Source organism: Panthera onca, chromosome A1 (genome assembly GCF_046562875.1).
Source record: "Panthera onca isolate mPanOnc1 chromosome A1, mPanOnc1 haplotype 2, whole genome shotgun sequence".
Taxonomy (NCBI): Eukaryota; Metazoa; Chordata; class Mammalia; order Carnivora; family Felidae; genus Panthera; species Panthera onca.
The window spans coordinates 128,238,676-128,253,118 of NC_138339.1; the positions used below are offsets into that span (position 1 = coordinate 128,238,676).

The window sequence follows — 14,443 nt, forward strand, 5'->3', positions numbered from 1 at the left end:
AATGGCAGTATTTCACACCTCTCCACTGGTCAACATCTTTTTTTTTTCCTCAAAAATTTTTGATGTTTGTTTACTTATTTATTTTTTGAGAGAAAGAAAGACAGAGTGCGAGTGGGGCAGGGGCAGAGAGAGAGGGAAACACGGAATCTGAAACAGGCTCCAGGTTCTGAGCTGTCAGCACAGAGCCCAATGCAGGGCTAGAACTCATGAGCTGGGAGATCAGGAGCTGAGCCGAAGTCGGATGCCTAACTGATCAAAAGTCGTCCCCTCGTCAACACTTTTTATATTCTGACATGACTTATATATTCTATAAGTGACATTATAGTATCATTAGTTCCAAGTATGGGAGTGATTATGTTTAAAATGAGTTTTTATCTTTTAGAGATACATATTGAATATTTATACATGAAATTATATGATGTCTAAGATTTGCCTCAAAATAACACTGGATGGAGAAAGTCAGTGGGGATGCAGATAAAATAATGATAGGTATGGGCTGATGATTGTTGAAGCTGGATAATGTATGCATGGGGGATCGTTATATTATTCACTATATAAATTAGTGAACAATTATTAGCTTTGCAAAAGGTTTACTTGCATATGTTTGAAATTATACACAATTTTTAAATGATCACTATTTAGATTTTGGATCGAGTACTACAACGAAAAAGAAATATTGATGAATTGTTTCTAGAAACATGTGCATACATAGTCATTGCTCTTCTCAATGCATAGTGCACCAGTCTGTCCCCAGTCTCCAAGCCTACACTAACTCTGTATAGCTGTGATTATTTTCCTATGCATTTGCCTGTGCCTTTTATCTATATTCTTAGAGCTTTTTCTACTCTGCCTTGTCTCTTCCTTTAGATTAGTAATCTCATCATGGCATGACTTTCCATGTAACCAGCCCTTCATCCATCATAGTATGATTTCTCAAGAATGATAAAGTAAAATGTTAAAGAAAGGAGATCAAATAGTGTAAGCGAATATTTTTCAAAAGGCTTGCAAAGGGATGGTGATTATCTAAATGTTGGCCTATGTGTCATGAACATCTGAGTCCAATTCAGACACAACAGTGATTCTCCCTGAAGCTGGGAGGGAATACATCCTTCTTTTTCTTCTTGTAAATCAGAAGTAATTTGGTCTCAGGGTAGAGAAGGGAGGGAAAAGGGAAGGAAACAGAGATGAGAATGGCAGCTGTGTTCTCCAGTGAGCCAGTGATTATTCCAGAATCCATCCCCAAATGGTGGGGACCATGGACCTGCCCCCCAGAGGCTGTGCTTACAGCATTGGGTCTGGTCTTACTGGTGTGGCTCTAACACAGCTCTAATTCTTCTAGGTAGGTGAAATTGTCGCCAGTAGTCTTCTACAGCCCCTTTTCCTCTTTTAGCCTAGAGTTGTAGAAATTTTTATTGTGGAGAAAGGTTAAAGCATCATTTTAAAGGTTATCCAAAGGCCCTGAATGTGCACAGATTTGTTCCAGGTCATATAATTACCCCACAGGGCCCATGGTAGACACTAGTTCTCAACACTATTGGCCAAGTCCCCACCTCCTGGAAGTTTGTTTTGAAAATTTTAGTCCAGTAAGGAGTCAAGCAATATGTTAAGTGCCCTGTTTAAGAACTATGATCTCTAGCTTGGGCCTTCAGAAGGAAGTGTACGGCAGGTGGCTTACCTGCGGAGATGTCTGAGTGAAGGGAAGTGGTGATGTCTTCAGCCGTTTCTGGCCTCCACACTGAAACTGGAACTACATTCTTGGTTAGGAAATAAAGAAGGAAGTGAAGCAGATTCATCACTGCTTAAGTAGCCTGGTATGCGGAGCTGGGATTCTCGATTCTCTAGCTGTTGATTGAAGCAACAGGAGGAAACTTTCTCATGCACATGCTAGGCCCCAGCTGAGAAGGGCCGGGAACTGCCAGTTGTCAGAATGGACCCACTCACCGGCGTTCTCTGCGTGCTCCATTCCAAGGAGCTCCCTGGCAACTGCGGCGGGCTCGTGTCTTCTCCAGCATTGCTCAATTCCTCCAGGAAGTTTTCTTTAGGAGAAACCTTTTATACTAGTTCTGCGTGGATAATTGCCAAATGTAGCTCTGATACAACAGCTAAGATTTGTTTGATTATTTGAGTGTTTCAGCCGCCAAATGGACATTACCATTTAAGATTCCCCTTCCTCTTGAAGGAAAATTGGGGCGCCTGGGTGGCTCGGTCGGTTGGGCATCTGACTTCAGCTCAGGTCATGATCTCACGGTTTGTGGGTTCGAGCCCCGCGTCAGGCCCTGTGCTGACAGCTTGGAACCTGAAGCCTGCTTCGGATTCTCTTTCTCCCTCTCTCTCTGTCCATCCCCCACTCATGCTCTGTTTCTCTGTGTCTCTCAAAAATGAATAAACGTTAACAAAAAAAAAGTGGTTAAGAAAATCAACAGTGAACACATCCGTTCTCCGGGGGCTCAGGAGGGCAGATATAGCAGGTTTTCTGAGCTCTTGGAATCCTAGACAGGCTCTCAGCATTCATTTTTCCTCTAGGAATAGGTTCTTGTTCAGTTGTTAGGAATAAAAAATTCAGCTTGCAAGAACAACTAGTCATTCATCTGAAGTGTTACCTCAGGTATAAGGAACTTTGCTTGGCCTTTCCCTCCTTGAAGGCAGGCATGCCTTGAGTCTAGAATAGCACTGTGGAATGAAATGAAGTTCCCATCTTCCTGCCCATAGCCTAATCCAGCCTTAGTTTTCCTCTTTTGTCAAATACTTCGCCAGGAAGGAGCCAACCCAAATGTCCTTTGCCTTAATTTGGGCCAGTTTCTTCTTGATTAATTGTCTGGTGATACAATAATTTCTTGATCATTATACCCCGCCCTCCATCACTATTAGGTAGGTATTCCTTAAGTTTTTTAAAAAGGTTGTTTATTGGGGCGCCTGGGTGGCTCAGTCGGTTAAGCGTCCGACTTCAGCTCAGGTCACGATCTCACGGTCCGTGAGTTCAAGCCCCGCGTCGGGCTCTGGGCTGATGGCTCAGAGCCTGGAGCCTGCTTCCAGTTCTGTGTCTCCCTCTCTCTCTGCCCCTCCCCCGTTCATGCTCTGTCTCTCTCTGTTTCGAAAATAAATAAACGTTAAAAAATTAAAAAAAAAATAAAAGGTTGTTTATTATTTATCTTTTATTAAGGAATCTTTATGCCCAAAGTGGGGCTCAAACTCATGACTCCAAGATCAAGAGTCACATGCTTCACCGACTGGCCAGCCAGGCGTCCCTCTTAAAACTTTTCTTATGAGCTTGAGCTTCTCAGAAGAAAGATACTTTTATTTATTTTTTAAAGGCTTTATTTATTTATTTATTTATTTTTTAATGTTTATTTTTGAGAGAGAGAGAGCATGCATGAGTGTGGGAGAGGCAGAGAGGGCGGGAGACACAGAATCGGAAGCAGGCCCCAGGCTCTGAGCTGTCAGCACAGAGCCCACTGCAGGGCTCGAACTCATGGATCGTGATATCATGACCTGAGCTGAAGTAGGACATTTCACTGACTGAGCCATCCAGGAGCCCCTGGTCTCCATCATTCTTTTTTTTTTTTTTTAATTTTTTTTTAATCTTTATTTTTGAGAAAGAGAGAGACAGAGTGTGAGTGGGGGAGGAACAGAGAGAGGGAGACACAGAATCCGAAGCAGGCTTCAGGCTCCAAGCTGTCAGCACAGAGCCCGACGCGGGGCTCGAACCCACAAACTGTGAGAGTATGACCTGAGCCGAAGTCGGACGCTTAACTGACTGAGCCACTCAGGCACCCCTGTCCATCATTCTTAATGATAAAAGCAGGGGCCTGAGCTGACAGGGCAGGGAGGGATGCTGACTTCGAATTCACATTGTGTAGAAGGCACCCCAGACCTCCTAGGTCATTAAACATCAACAAGCCAATGATGTGATTTACTGACTCCATGATATAGGGATGGGGAGCTAACCAAGAGACACTGTGGGTACAGGTAAGCTCCAGGACCCCGATGAGGTCATGTATTTCTGGTGGGAGGGATGGAAAGGATGAAGTTATGCTGGAACCATTTGAGAAGGATGAGTCAGGTCTCAGTGGGTGGTGGATACCTTGTCCTATGTGAAGCAGCCAGGCCATTTGAGAATCTCTGTATCTTTCCTGACATTTGTCAGCCATCTCTAGGTTTTAACCAGTGCTCCTCTTTTTGTTGTTGTTTTTTAACGTTTATTTATTTATCTTGAGAGAGAGAGAATGTGCACACATGAGCAGGGAAGTGGGAGGGAGAGAGAATGAGAATCCCAACCAGGCTCCATGCTTAGCATGGAGTCTGACTTGGGGCTCAATCCCACAAACTGTGAGATCATGGCCTGAACCGAAATCAAGAGTCGGACGCTTAATTGACTGAGCCACCAAGGTGTCCCATGTGCTCCTCTTCCCAAATATGAAGCTTATGTTATGGTTTTTATGTCACAGGCCCACTTAGTGTTCCATATTTTCCAGACCCTCATGTTTGTTAATGCATACAACTGATTTGTACTTTTGTTCTGCATTGTTTCAAAGCCCACTGTTGCGTATTCACAAGGGCACACATTAACAGTAATCACTATGGTATACAGCGTGGCTCACATCCTTGCGTGATTGACTGTTATCCAGGCTTATTTTTGTTGTTGTTAATTTTTTTTAGTGTTTATTTTTGAGAGACAAAGACACAGCGCGAGAGGGGGAAGGGCAGAGAAAGGGAGAGACACAGAATTGGAAGCAGGCTCCAGGCTTTGAGCTGTCAGCACAGAGCTGGATGCGGAGCTCTAACTCACAAGCCATGAGATCATGACCTGAACCAAAGTTGGATGCTTAACTGACTGAGCCACCCAGGCACCCCTATCCAGGCTTATTATAAATACTGAAGTGTAGTTCTTAATTTGCAAGCATAATCCAGAAATGTAGTAATAGGTTGATTTCTGAGGTTGCCTTTCTTCCGGAAATCTGAAAATTCCAATGACTCTTTTCTGAAAAAAATTATGAATTAAGACTTCTGTCTTCTAGAAGTTCTCATCATGATTATCCTCATTGGACAGCTGAAAAAACATTGGCATGAAAGTAACAATTTTCTCTATAACTTAGGTGTTTCATTTACCTCCACAATGTTTATTTATTTTTGAGGGAAAGAGAGTGAGGGGGCAGGTGCAAAGAGAGAAGGGGACAGAGGATACCAAGCAGACTCTGCACTGACAGCAGCGAGCTCCATGTGGGGTTCAAACTCATGAACCATGAGGTCATGACCTGAGCTAAAGTCAGATGGTCAATCAACGGAGCCACCCAGGTGCCCCCTCCACAGAGGGTTATTTTAAGAGGGTTTAGATAGGAGCACCTGGGTGTCTCCATCAGTTAAGCGTCTGACTTTGGCTCAGGTCACAATCTCGTGGCTTGTGGGTTCGAGCTCTGCATCTGAACCCCGCATCTGAGCTCTGTGTCTGAGCCCTGCATCGGGCTCTGTGCTTACGGCTCAGAGCCTGGACCCTGCTTTGGATTCTGTGTCTCCCTCTCTCTCTGCTCCTCCCCTGCTTGCACTCTGTCTCCCTCTCTCAAAAATAAGCAAACAATAAAAAAATGTTGAAGTGAATTAAAAAAAAATTAAGAGGGTTAAGATATATCTGAATGGTCACTAAGAATTTCTGATGGATTTGAAACCTGACCTGCTTACAGGATTGAATAATCCTAGTTGAATTCTGACCTATCCAGGTGACCTTGAGAAAGAACTGACAGTTCTTATTTGTGTCAGCCCCGGGACGTTCACCAAGGGGCAAAGGCAAGATGGCTCAGGGCCCGATGTCCACTATTTGTGGCAAAGCCACTCACAGCTGCTGCCTTGCAGACACGAGGCCCGCCCCTTCACCTGTGTCCTGTGACAACAGCATTAAGAGAAAAGATGTTTCTCTCCCATCTCCAAGACAAAGTGAGGGATTGAATTACTCGGGCCCTTTGCCTTGGCCTCAGGCAGGTATATCTGCACTATCACCCGTGTACTGTAGCCATGTCTGACTCCCCATTTCCTGTGCAGGTCGTAAACTAGCCATGGCGCTCCCACATACTGCATCAGCCCAAGTATAAAGTGCCCAGGTACTGTAGCACTGCTTGATCAAATCAAGTAGACACAGATCCTATGATGAGATTTCTGTGGTCAGTTGACACCCTCCCTTTTCCTGTACCAACCAGGAGTGATGTTGCCAACAGCCGAAATCTGGTGGAAGTGAGAACTGGGGAATGTTTGTTGGCAGGGCCACTTCCTACAGTTGTACCCTGAACAAGACTCCCAACTGAGGGGGTGAGTTGGGGCTGAAACTCAGTCTGGGCTCCATCTTGCCCAACCTTACATTTAACCACTGGGCAGTTTTCTCCAAGATGAAGAGGCACCTTTTCTAATGCACTTAAAGACACCTTGTGGGCAAGAGGTTGTCTAAAGAAATTGCTACACAGGCCCAAAATGGGTCACCTATGAGGCTGCTCATGGCAGCATTGTTTTGGGTGCTAGAAAGTTATAGGCACTGGGGGTGCCCATTACTGGAGTATTCAGCAGTCAGGGATGATGGACTGGATGTGCACATAGCAATGTGGATAGGTCTTAAAAACAAAGTGTGGAGTGGAAACAATAAGACAGAGTGAGATCTGTAATACAATGTTATTGTGTAAATTAAAAGACATGCAAACCAGTCATCAACACACATCCACAAGAACACATACAAGCCAAAAAAATATAATTAAATGTATTAGAATGGTTCCTTGCAGGAAGGAAGGATAGGAGTGAGGAGTGGGAATAGGAGAAAATGTAGATACACATACCTAAAAGAGTGGACTTGTCTGGACCAATTAAGGTAATGTGCCATGAACTGAAAAGTGCAATTAATTTACCACTCTACACCTGAGGCCTAATAAGTTTTAAAAAATAAGATGCCCTGGGCCTTGCCATTTAATGCATTCCTCACCCCAGCTATTGACCACCAGCATGGCTAGATCATCATGATCACCGCTTTTTTTTTTTTTTTTTTTTAACGTTTTTTTATTTATTTTTGGGACAGAGAGAGACAGAGCATGAATGGGGGAGGGGCAGAGAGAGAAGGAGACACAGAATCGGAAAGAGGCTCCAGGCTCCGAGCTGTCAGCCCAGAGCCTGACGCGGGGCTCGAACTCACGGACCGCGAGATCATGACCTGGCTGAAGTCGGACGCTTAACCGACTGCGCCACCCAGGCGCCCCATGATCACCGCTTTTTAATAATCTCATTGACAGAGACTTATATCTGGACTTGTGTGAGCTTCATTATAACATAGCTGTCCTTATCAAACTCAGGTTTGAGTTTGCTATCTCCTGGTCCTTAAAAACCCTTTGGAAGTTAACTTGCCTTATCTGTATTATTTTATTTTTCTTGTAGTCATAAATAGAAATGAAAGCATTTACTTCCCTAGGGATTTTTTTTTTTTTTTAAAGTAGGCTTCTTGTCCAGCATGGCACCCAACAGGGGTCTTGAACTCACAACCCTGAGATCAAGGCCTGAACTGAGATCAAGTGTCAGATGCTTAACCAACTGAGCCACCCAGGCACCCGATTCCCTAGGAATTTAATCAATCTATAAAAGCTATGTTAATGAAGAATAGTAACTACAAAGAAGAAAAAAAAAACCCTGAATTCTGTTTGGCCTGGTTTCCACTTATTGCATTCAGCCAAGGCTTGCAGCAGATGGGTCAAAATGGGCCTATCGTCATTGTGACACAGTGTATAAGTTTCTTTCAAGATTCATCTGGAACATTCTAAATCAATGTAATCAAAAAGTACCTGATGGGGGCGCCTGGGTGGCTCAGTCAGTTAAGCATCTGACTTCTGCTCAGGACATAATCTCACAGCTTGTGGGTTTGAGCCCCACATCACTCACACTCTGTCTCTCTCTCTCTCTCAAAAAATAAACATTAAAAAACTTTTTTTAAAAAGTACCTGATGCGTAAAACTTGCACCATTTAACAAATATATGAGTAACTCCAGCACCATTTTTGAGATAGTTCTTGGTCCACTCTGTGTAGCTTAAACAAAAACAAACAAACAAACAAAAAAAAAAAGACCTAATATTCTTCAAAGTGGCATAAAGAAAGTTCCCTTTCAGTAGGTATCTGGTAAGTGTTAAGTTAGATTGAATGCCCTTTTGCTATCCATTAAGGGACATCTCTTGCCCCTGTGGTATCTTACATGTATAAGAGAAGGTACCTCTTCTTCCCAGCAACACATCCCCACAGTCAGGCACAGGTGTAGCAAGTGGATCTCAGCCTAGTAACCTCATTGGTTATTAAGGGTATAATTGACACAGCTGTAGGACGTGGCCCTGCACACAAGTAAGCTCCCTGCCTTTCTCTCTTGCACTAGGTTTCCATGATTTGCAACTTTATTCTGGTTGGTGTTGGAAAGGCAGGCTTGAATGACCATCCTAGTCCCAAGTAGAGCAACAGTATCTGCCATCCCACATGCTCTTCTGGAACTTTGCCTTTGCCTCTGTAAAGCTGGAGTCTGATTCTACTCTCTTTGAGTCTGGGTAAGCTTTGGACTTGCTTGCCACCAACACAACACAACACAACACAAAACAACATGAGTGACAATGTAATTTCTGAGGTTAGGTTATAAGAAGTGATATAGCATCCACCTTGTTGGCTGGAACACTTGAACTTGGAGCCCTAAGCTGCCATGCAAGAAATCTGACTATCCTGAGACTAGCAAGCTGCAAGAAAGCCATACCACATGGTGAGGCTGTATGTAGGGCCTGTGGTCACAAGTCCTAGTTTTTGAGTGCTCCAGACTCAGACACCAGACCTGTGAGTAAACAAACTTTAGATGCTTCTAGCTCCCAGTTTTGAAGTCATCACCACACTCTGAATCTCCTCAGCTCAGACCCCAGATACCTTGGAGCAAAGAGCAGCCATCTTTACTGTGCTGTTTCTGAATTTCTGACCCATGGAATCCACAAGCACCATAAATTGGTTTATTTTATTGTTTTATGTTACACAGCAATAGTAACTAAAATACCTATTATCTTTGATAACACCAAGAAGGAGAATAAAAAAAAGGAGAGGAAACTTATAAAATTTAAAATTAAAAATTTAAATACATTTAAATTTAAATTTAATTTAAATTTAAAATTAAAAAATTATAAACTACAGGATACAGACAAAATATATCAACAAATACAAGTGACAGATTAGAATAAACCATGACAGAAAGACACTTGTGAAAATCAGGGCAATTTGACCTCTGACTGGATACTAGATGATATTTAAAAAATTATTGTTAATTTTAAAGATGTGATAAAGTGGTTATTGAAAAACGAGTCCTTGGGGCACCTGGGTGGCGCAGTCGGTTAAGCGTCCGACTTCAGCCACGTCACGATCTCACGGTCCGTGAGTTCGAGCCCCGCGTCGGGCTCTGGGCTGATGGCTCGGAGCCTGGAGCCTGTTTCCGATTCTGTGTCTCCCTCTCTCTCTGTCCCTCCCCCGTTCATGCTCTGTCTCTCTCTGTCCCAAAAATAAAAAAATAAACGTTGAAAAAAAAAATTTAAAAAAAAAAAAAAAAGAAAAACGAGTCCTTATTTGTTATGGATACATACCGATGTATTTGCTTATGAAAATATTTGATTTGCTTTACATTGGATTTAAAATGGAAACGAGGGGAGGGGAGGGTACAGATAAAACAAGATTGCCATTTTTTAAAATTTAATTTTATTAAAAAAATTTTTTAACGTTTATGCATTTCTGACAGACAGAGACAGAGCATGAGTGGGGGAGGGGCACAGAGAGAGAGAAAGGGAGACACAGGATCTGAAGCAGGCTTTAGCTGTCTGCACAGAGCCTGACATGGGGCTCGAACTCACAAACCCCGAGATTACGACCTGAGCTAAAGTCGGCCACCCAACCAACTGAACCACCCAAGCACCCCTAAATTTAATTTAATTTTGGAGAGAGGGAAAGAGGGGGGGGGGAGAGAGAGAGAGAGAGAGAGTGAGAATTTTAAGCAGGCTCGACACAGGGCTTGATCCCACAACCCTGGGATCATGCATGACTGGAGCCGAAATTAAGAGTAGGATGCTTAACTGACTGAGCCACCCAGGTGCCCCAAGATTGCCATATATTAATAATTGTTGAAGCCAGGTGATAGGTACATGGAGGTTTATTATCTCTACCTTTGTGCATATTTGAAACTTCCCATAAGAAAAAGTTTGCCAGGGTGAGACTCAGGAGGAACTTATTTGTCCTCTGTCCTGTTCTCCCAGGCTGTAGTTATGTGCTAACAGGTGCCAATGATTTAAATAGATTGCCCCTCCTATAAGCAAGACCTCTGTGTACTCCTGGAGGCTTCTTGAGACCCGGGACCCTTCACCCATGTGGGATTTCAGGCAGATCTCAGGACTGAGGAAGAAAGCATATTCTCAGGCAAATAAATGTTTTAGGCACTCCTCAAATCAGTTGAACTTTGGGTGGCTGGAACTCCCCCTGAAGACAGTATTCTCTTCTCTGATAATACCCAGTCCAGCCCTAGGTATACAGGGGGACATCCATGAATTCCTGGCGAATTGATTGAAGAAAATTCATTGTTCAGGATGCATTCATTAGCTTACTCTGAAGGTTAAGGAGTGTTCGATTTTAAACTTTGAAATATATCTGTCACCAGAAAGACAGGCAAATAGGCTGCATGTTGCTGCACAGATGATGTACTTTGGAAGGTCCTTCTGTTTGCTTGCAGGTTCCCTCCCTTGAATAAAGAGTATTAACTCATGCTGCAGCCTGCTGCTCTCTGCTTGGCTTTGGTTATGTCACTAAGCCCAAAATAGAAAGTTCTTTTACTGCAGAGCAGGGAAAGAGGTTTAAATTTATCAATTCAAATAACAAAGGGAAGCATTATACTGGCTCTTCTCTGGGGCGGGGAGTGGGGGGGGGGGGTGGGAGGGGGGTGGGTAGGGAAGAGATAATGCCTGCTTCATCAAGAGAAGGAGTGATCTGACACTGGCAGGGGTTGAGACCAAGAGACAAGCTTACACTGTGGTGAGTTGGGCTTGTTTCCCATCCTGGCTCCCCTCATTCCCTCCTTCCAACCATGTCACCTCTTTTAGGACATGGGAAAGCAGCTGAGCCACTGAGGAACCAGTCCCAGAAATGTCACTGAAGTTATCAGACTGGAAACAATTCTCTGAGCCAAACCCCTTCTCTCTTAGCTTTGAGAGGAGTCAGTACCTTGCAACAAAGTTACCCAAAAGGGAGATGTATCAAATGGTCAAAAATTTTTGATGATCCCTAGGGTTAGAAAGAGTTTGTGGAAATTGGCATTCTTGTGTATTGCTGGAGGGAGGTAGACTGAGCCAACCACCTGGAGAGCAACCTGACAACATGGAACTGGGGTATACCAGAGGCTGTGGATCTGGAGGCTCTCTGTTTATAGCTGGTGGGAGTGTAAATTGGGTCTGTAGACAGACTCTTGTACATGTACAACAGGGAACATTTATAGTATAGCATTCATAGCAGCAGTGTGAACAAAAGCTAAACCCTAGAAACAATGCACGTACATGGATGAATTTTAGCAAAGTGAATGGAAAAAACAAATCCCAAAAGATGACATACAGCTTGATGTCTTTATAAAGCTAAGGACAGTTCTGAAAATTTACTCTTTAGGAATATATACACATAGAGCAAAACCACATCAAAAGAAAAGGAAATGAACTTACGATTCAGAATGGTTCCCTTGGGTGGGGAACACAGGAAGATGGTGTGGAAAGCCTTATGCTTCAGTATTGGTTATTGCCGAGGCCCTAGCTTTTGTTTTGGGTTGTGGATTGACAGGGACTGAATATGTTATTAAAATTAATGAATTGGGTGCCTGGGTAGCTGAGTTGGTTAAACACACAACTCTTGGTTTCGGCTCAGGTCATGATATCACAGTTCGAGAGTTCGAGCCCCTCACTGGGCTCCGCGCTGACAGTGTGTAGCCTGCTTGGGATTCTCTCTCTACCTCTTTTTCTGCCCCTTCCCTGTTTGTGCTCAATAAATAAATAAATAAATAAATAAATAAATAAATAAACAAACAAACAAACTTTAAAAATAAATTTTAAAAATTAATGAATTTACCACCAAAATTAACAAGATCAGGCCATCCAGTACCAATTATGGGAGTGTCAGAACAAAGGATTATGGTGAATCCAGTTATTTATGCCAGACATTAAAACAAAACAAAACAAAAACAGAGTATATATCCTTTGGCACAGTCACTCCACGTCTAAGCATTTATCTTAAGGAATAAATAAAGATGCACACAGACATTTGTAAACAGGACACTTACCATGGTACTTATAAAAATAGGAAACAATCTAATTACCAAACTAAGAGATTAGTTACATAAATCTTGATATGCTTGAAAACTAGGTAGTCTTTTAGAATCATTCTTTTCTGGAGTGTGTGGGTGGCTCAGTCAGTTAAGTGACTGACTTCAGCTCAGGTCATGATCTCGGTAGTGAGTTTGAGTCCCACATTGGGCTCTGTGCTGACAGCTGGAAGCCTAGAGCCCACTTCGGATTCTGTGTCTCCCTCTTTCTGCCCCTCCCTGACTTAAGAGAGAGAGTCTCTCTCTCTCTTTCTGAAAAATAAACATTAAGAAAACTTTTTTTAGAAATATTCTTTTCAAGGAGTATTTAACTATATGGGAAAACAGATACATACAGAACAGACACATGCAACATGAACTTTAGTTCACAGTTTTTAATTTCTGATAATATATATCTATGCACACCAAGAAAAGCTGAGAAGGCTATATATCAAAATGATTATAGCCCTCATTTCTGGATCTTATGATTGTTTCTTCCTGAAACTTGCCAGCAGTTCACAAATTTTCTGCAGTGATCATTAATTCTTTTACAGCCAGAAATAGTTTTATTATAAAAATAGTTAATAATAATAGCTAATGTTGATGGAGTACTTGTTATGTACTAGAGCGTTACATGGATTCATTTATTTAAGGCTTAAAATAACCCTATGGGGTTAGGACCCTATGGGGGTCCTATTATGATCCCCATCATATGAATGAAAATACTGATGTTTAGGGGGTTAAATAACTTTGAGGACACAGAAGCCCTAAGAAGTTGTGCCTTGAATCAGGCTTGTAGGAGGTTCTTCAAAGGGTGGGCCTGATTGTAGGCTATTGGTCTCCCTGGTGCAGGATGGCTGTACCAGAGACAATGATCTCCCCGCGAGCAACACTGGGAATTGAACAGGCTGATGTAGAACCTGCAATCCACACCCAGAAAGAGGCCCCCAAGGGGTTTCTGAGCCTGAGCCAACACAAGGCAGCCAACCATCAAATGTGGGTTGGGTGGGGGGCACACTTTGGAAAGCCAGGAAACCCAGCCTCTAAGGGTTTCTGAAGAGCCCCTGTGGGAGATCCCAGAGCAGAGATGTTTTTACTCATGGCTCTGACTAGCTCTCATCTCCAGCAGCCACTGTAGGATTGGCCTCTAGAGCTTTCGGTGGAGATGAGGGTGCTCTAGGGATGGGACAGAGCCAGGACTGAGCTGCGGTCTCTTTTCATCACTCATGCTTTAAATATAAGCTCTGATGTGATCAAGGCGCCAGAGATAAAATGCCTTTCTCAAGCTAAGCAGGCAGGATCTGGTATCCAATTTGGACAAGACAGTGGAAAATAGACTCAGGGGGAAAAAATCCCTTGGCCTCAACACCAACACACGGGAGCTGAAGAATTTGACACCTTGACATTGTAGAATAAACAAATGTAGGCATAGTTTCCTATGTTTTCTTAAAAGCATCTAAAATAGATATGATTTAAGAGGGAGTTCTTGTCTGACTTTAACAGCCAGTTCTTCTCTTCTCAGCTGAGGAATTCTGGATATCCTTTAAGATGTAGCTCAAGCATCAGCTTCTGTGGAAGTACTTCCCAAGCTGCCCCAAGTAACGATGCCGTTCCTCTTCTGTACATGTTTAATAAATACGTTTACCTGTAGGAATGTCCGTCTTCCACTGCTGGACCATGAGTTCAGTGGACTGTGTTTTATGCGTCTTTGGGTTTTCCCCACTATTCCTGTATTTCTTCCCATCACCTGTCCTCCACATGCATCTCTATGCCTGTCATGTGGTAAGTGCCAATTAAATGTTGCTTTTGGAACAGAGAGGTATAAAGGCTTGGGTGTGGTCTTCTAGAATTCTCAGAGCTGAGAATCAAACCCTTTTTTGCATCTACAATACTTGAGAGAATCTGATAAAAGCTAAGAACCTTTCTTTCCCCAGGGAAAAAAGCATATACAAAAGAAAACTCCCAGTTGTACAGCAGTAAGTGCTCTCTTTCTCTCTCTCTCTCTCTCTCTCTCTCTCTCTCTCTCTCTCTCTCTCACACACACACACACACACACACACACATGAGTGCATATAAAACTGGGGAAATATGAA

General features: G+C 43.0%; 1 protein-coding gene across 8 annotated transcripts in view; it reads left to right on the plus strand.

Annotated features, from left to right (window-relative positions):
• Positions 1 to 14,004, plus strand: part of CDKL3 (cyclin dependent kinase like 3) — a 99,282-nt gene extending 85,278 nt beyond the window's left edge. For 6 of the 8 annotated variants that reach the window (XR_009611115.3, XR_009611119.2, XR_009611113.2 and 3 more), the window contains 2 exons: positions 8,379 to 8,544; positions 13,873 to 14,004. Coding sequence is in view for 1 of the 8 variants with exons in the window: in XM_060636128.2 (XP_060492111.2) it covers positions 13,873 to 13,904 (32 nt within the window). In the remaining 7 variants the exon portion in view is untranslated. Of the gene's footprint in view, positions 1 to 6,185; positions 6,295 to 8,378; positions 8,545 to 13,872 lie in introns of all 8 variants that reach the window. The other 2 variants (XR_009611118.2, XM_060636128.2) reach the window with 2 other exon arrangements.
• Positions 14,005 to 14,443: the final 439 nt, after the last annotated feature.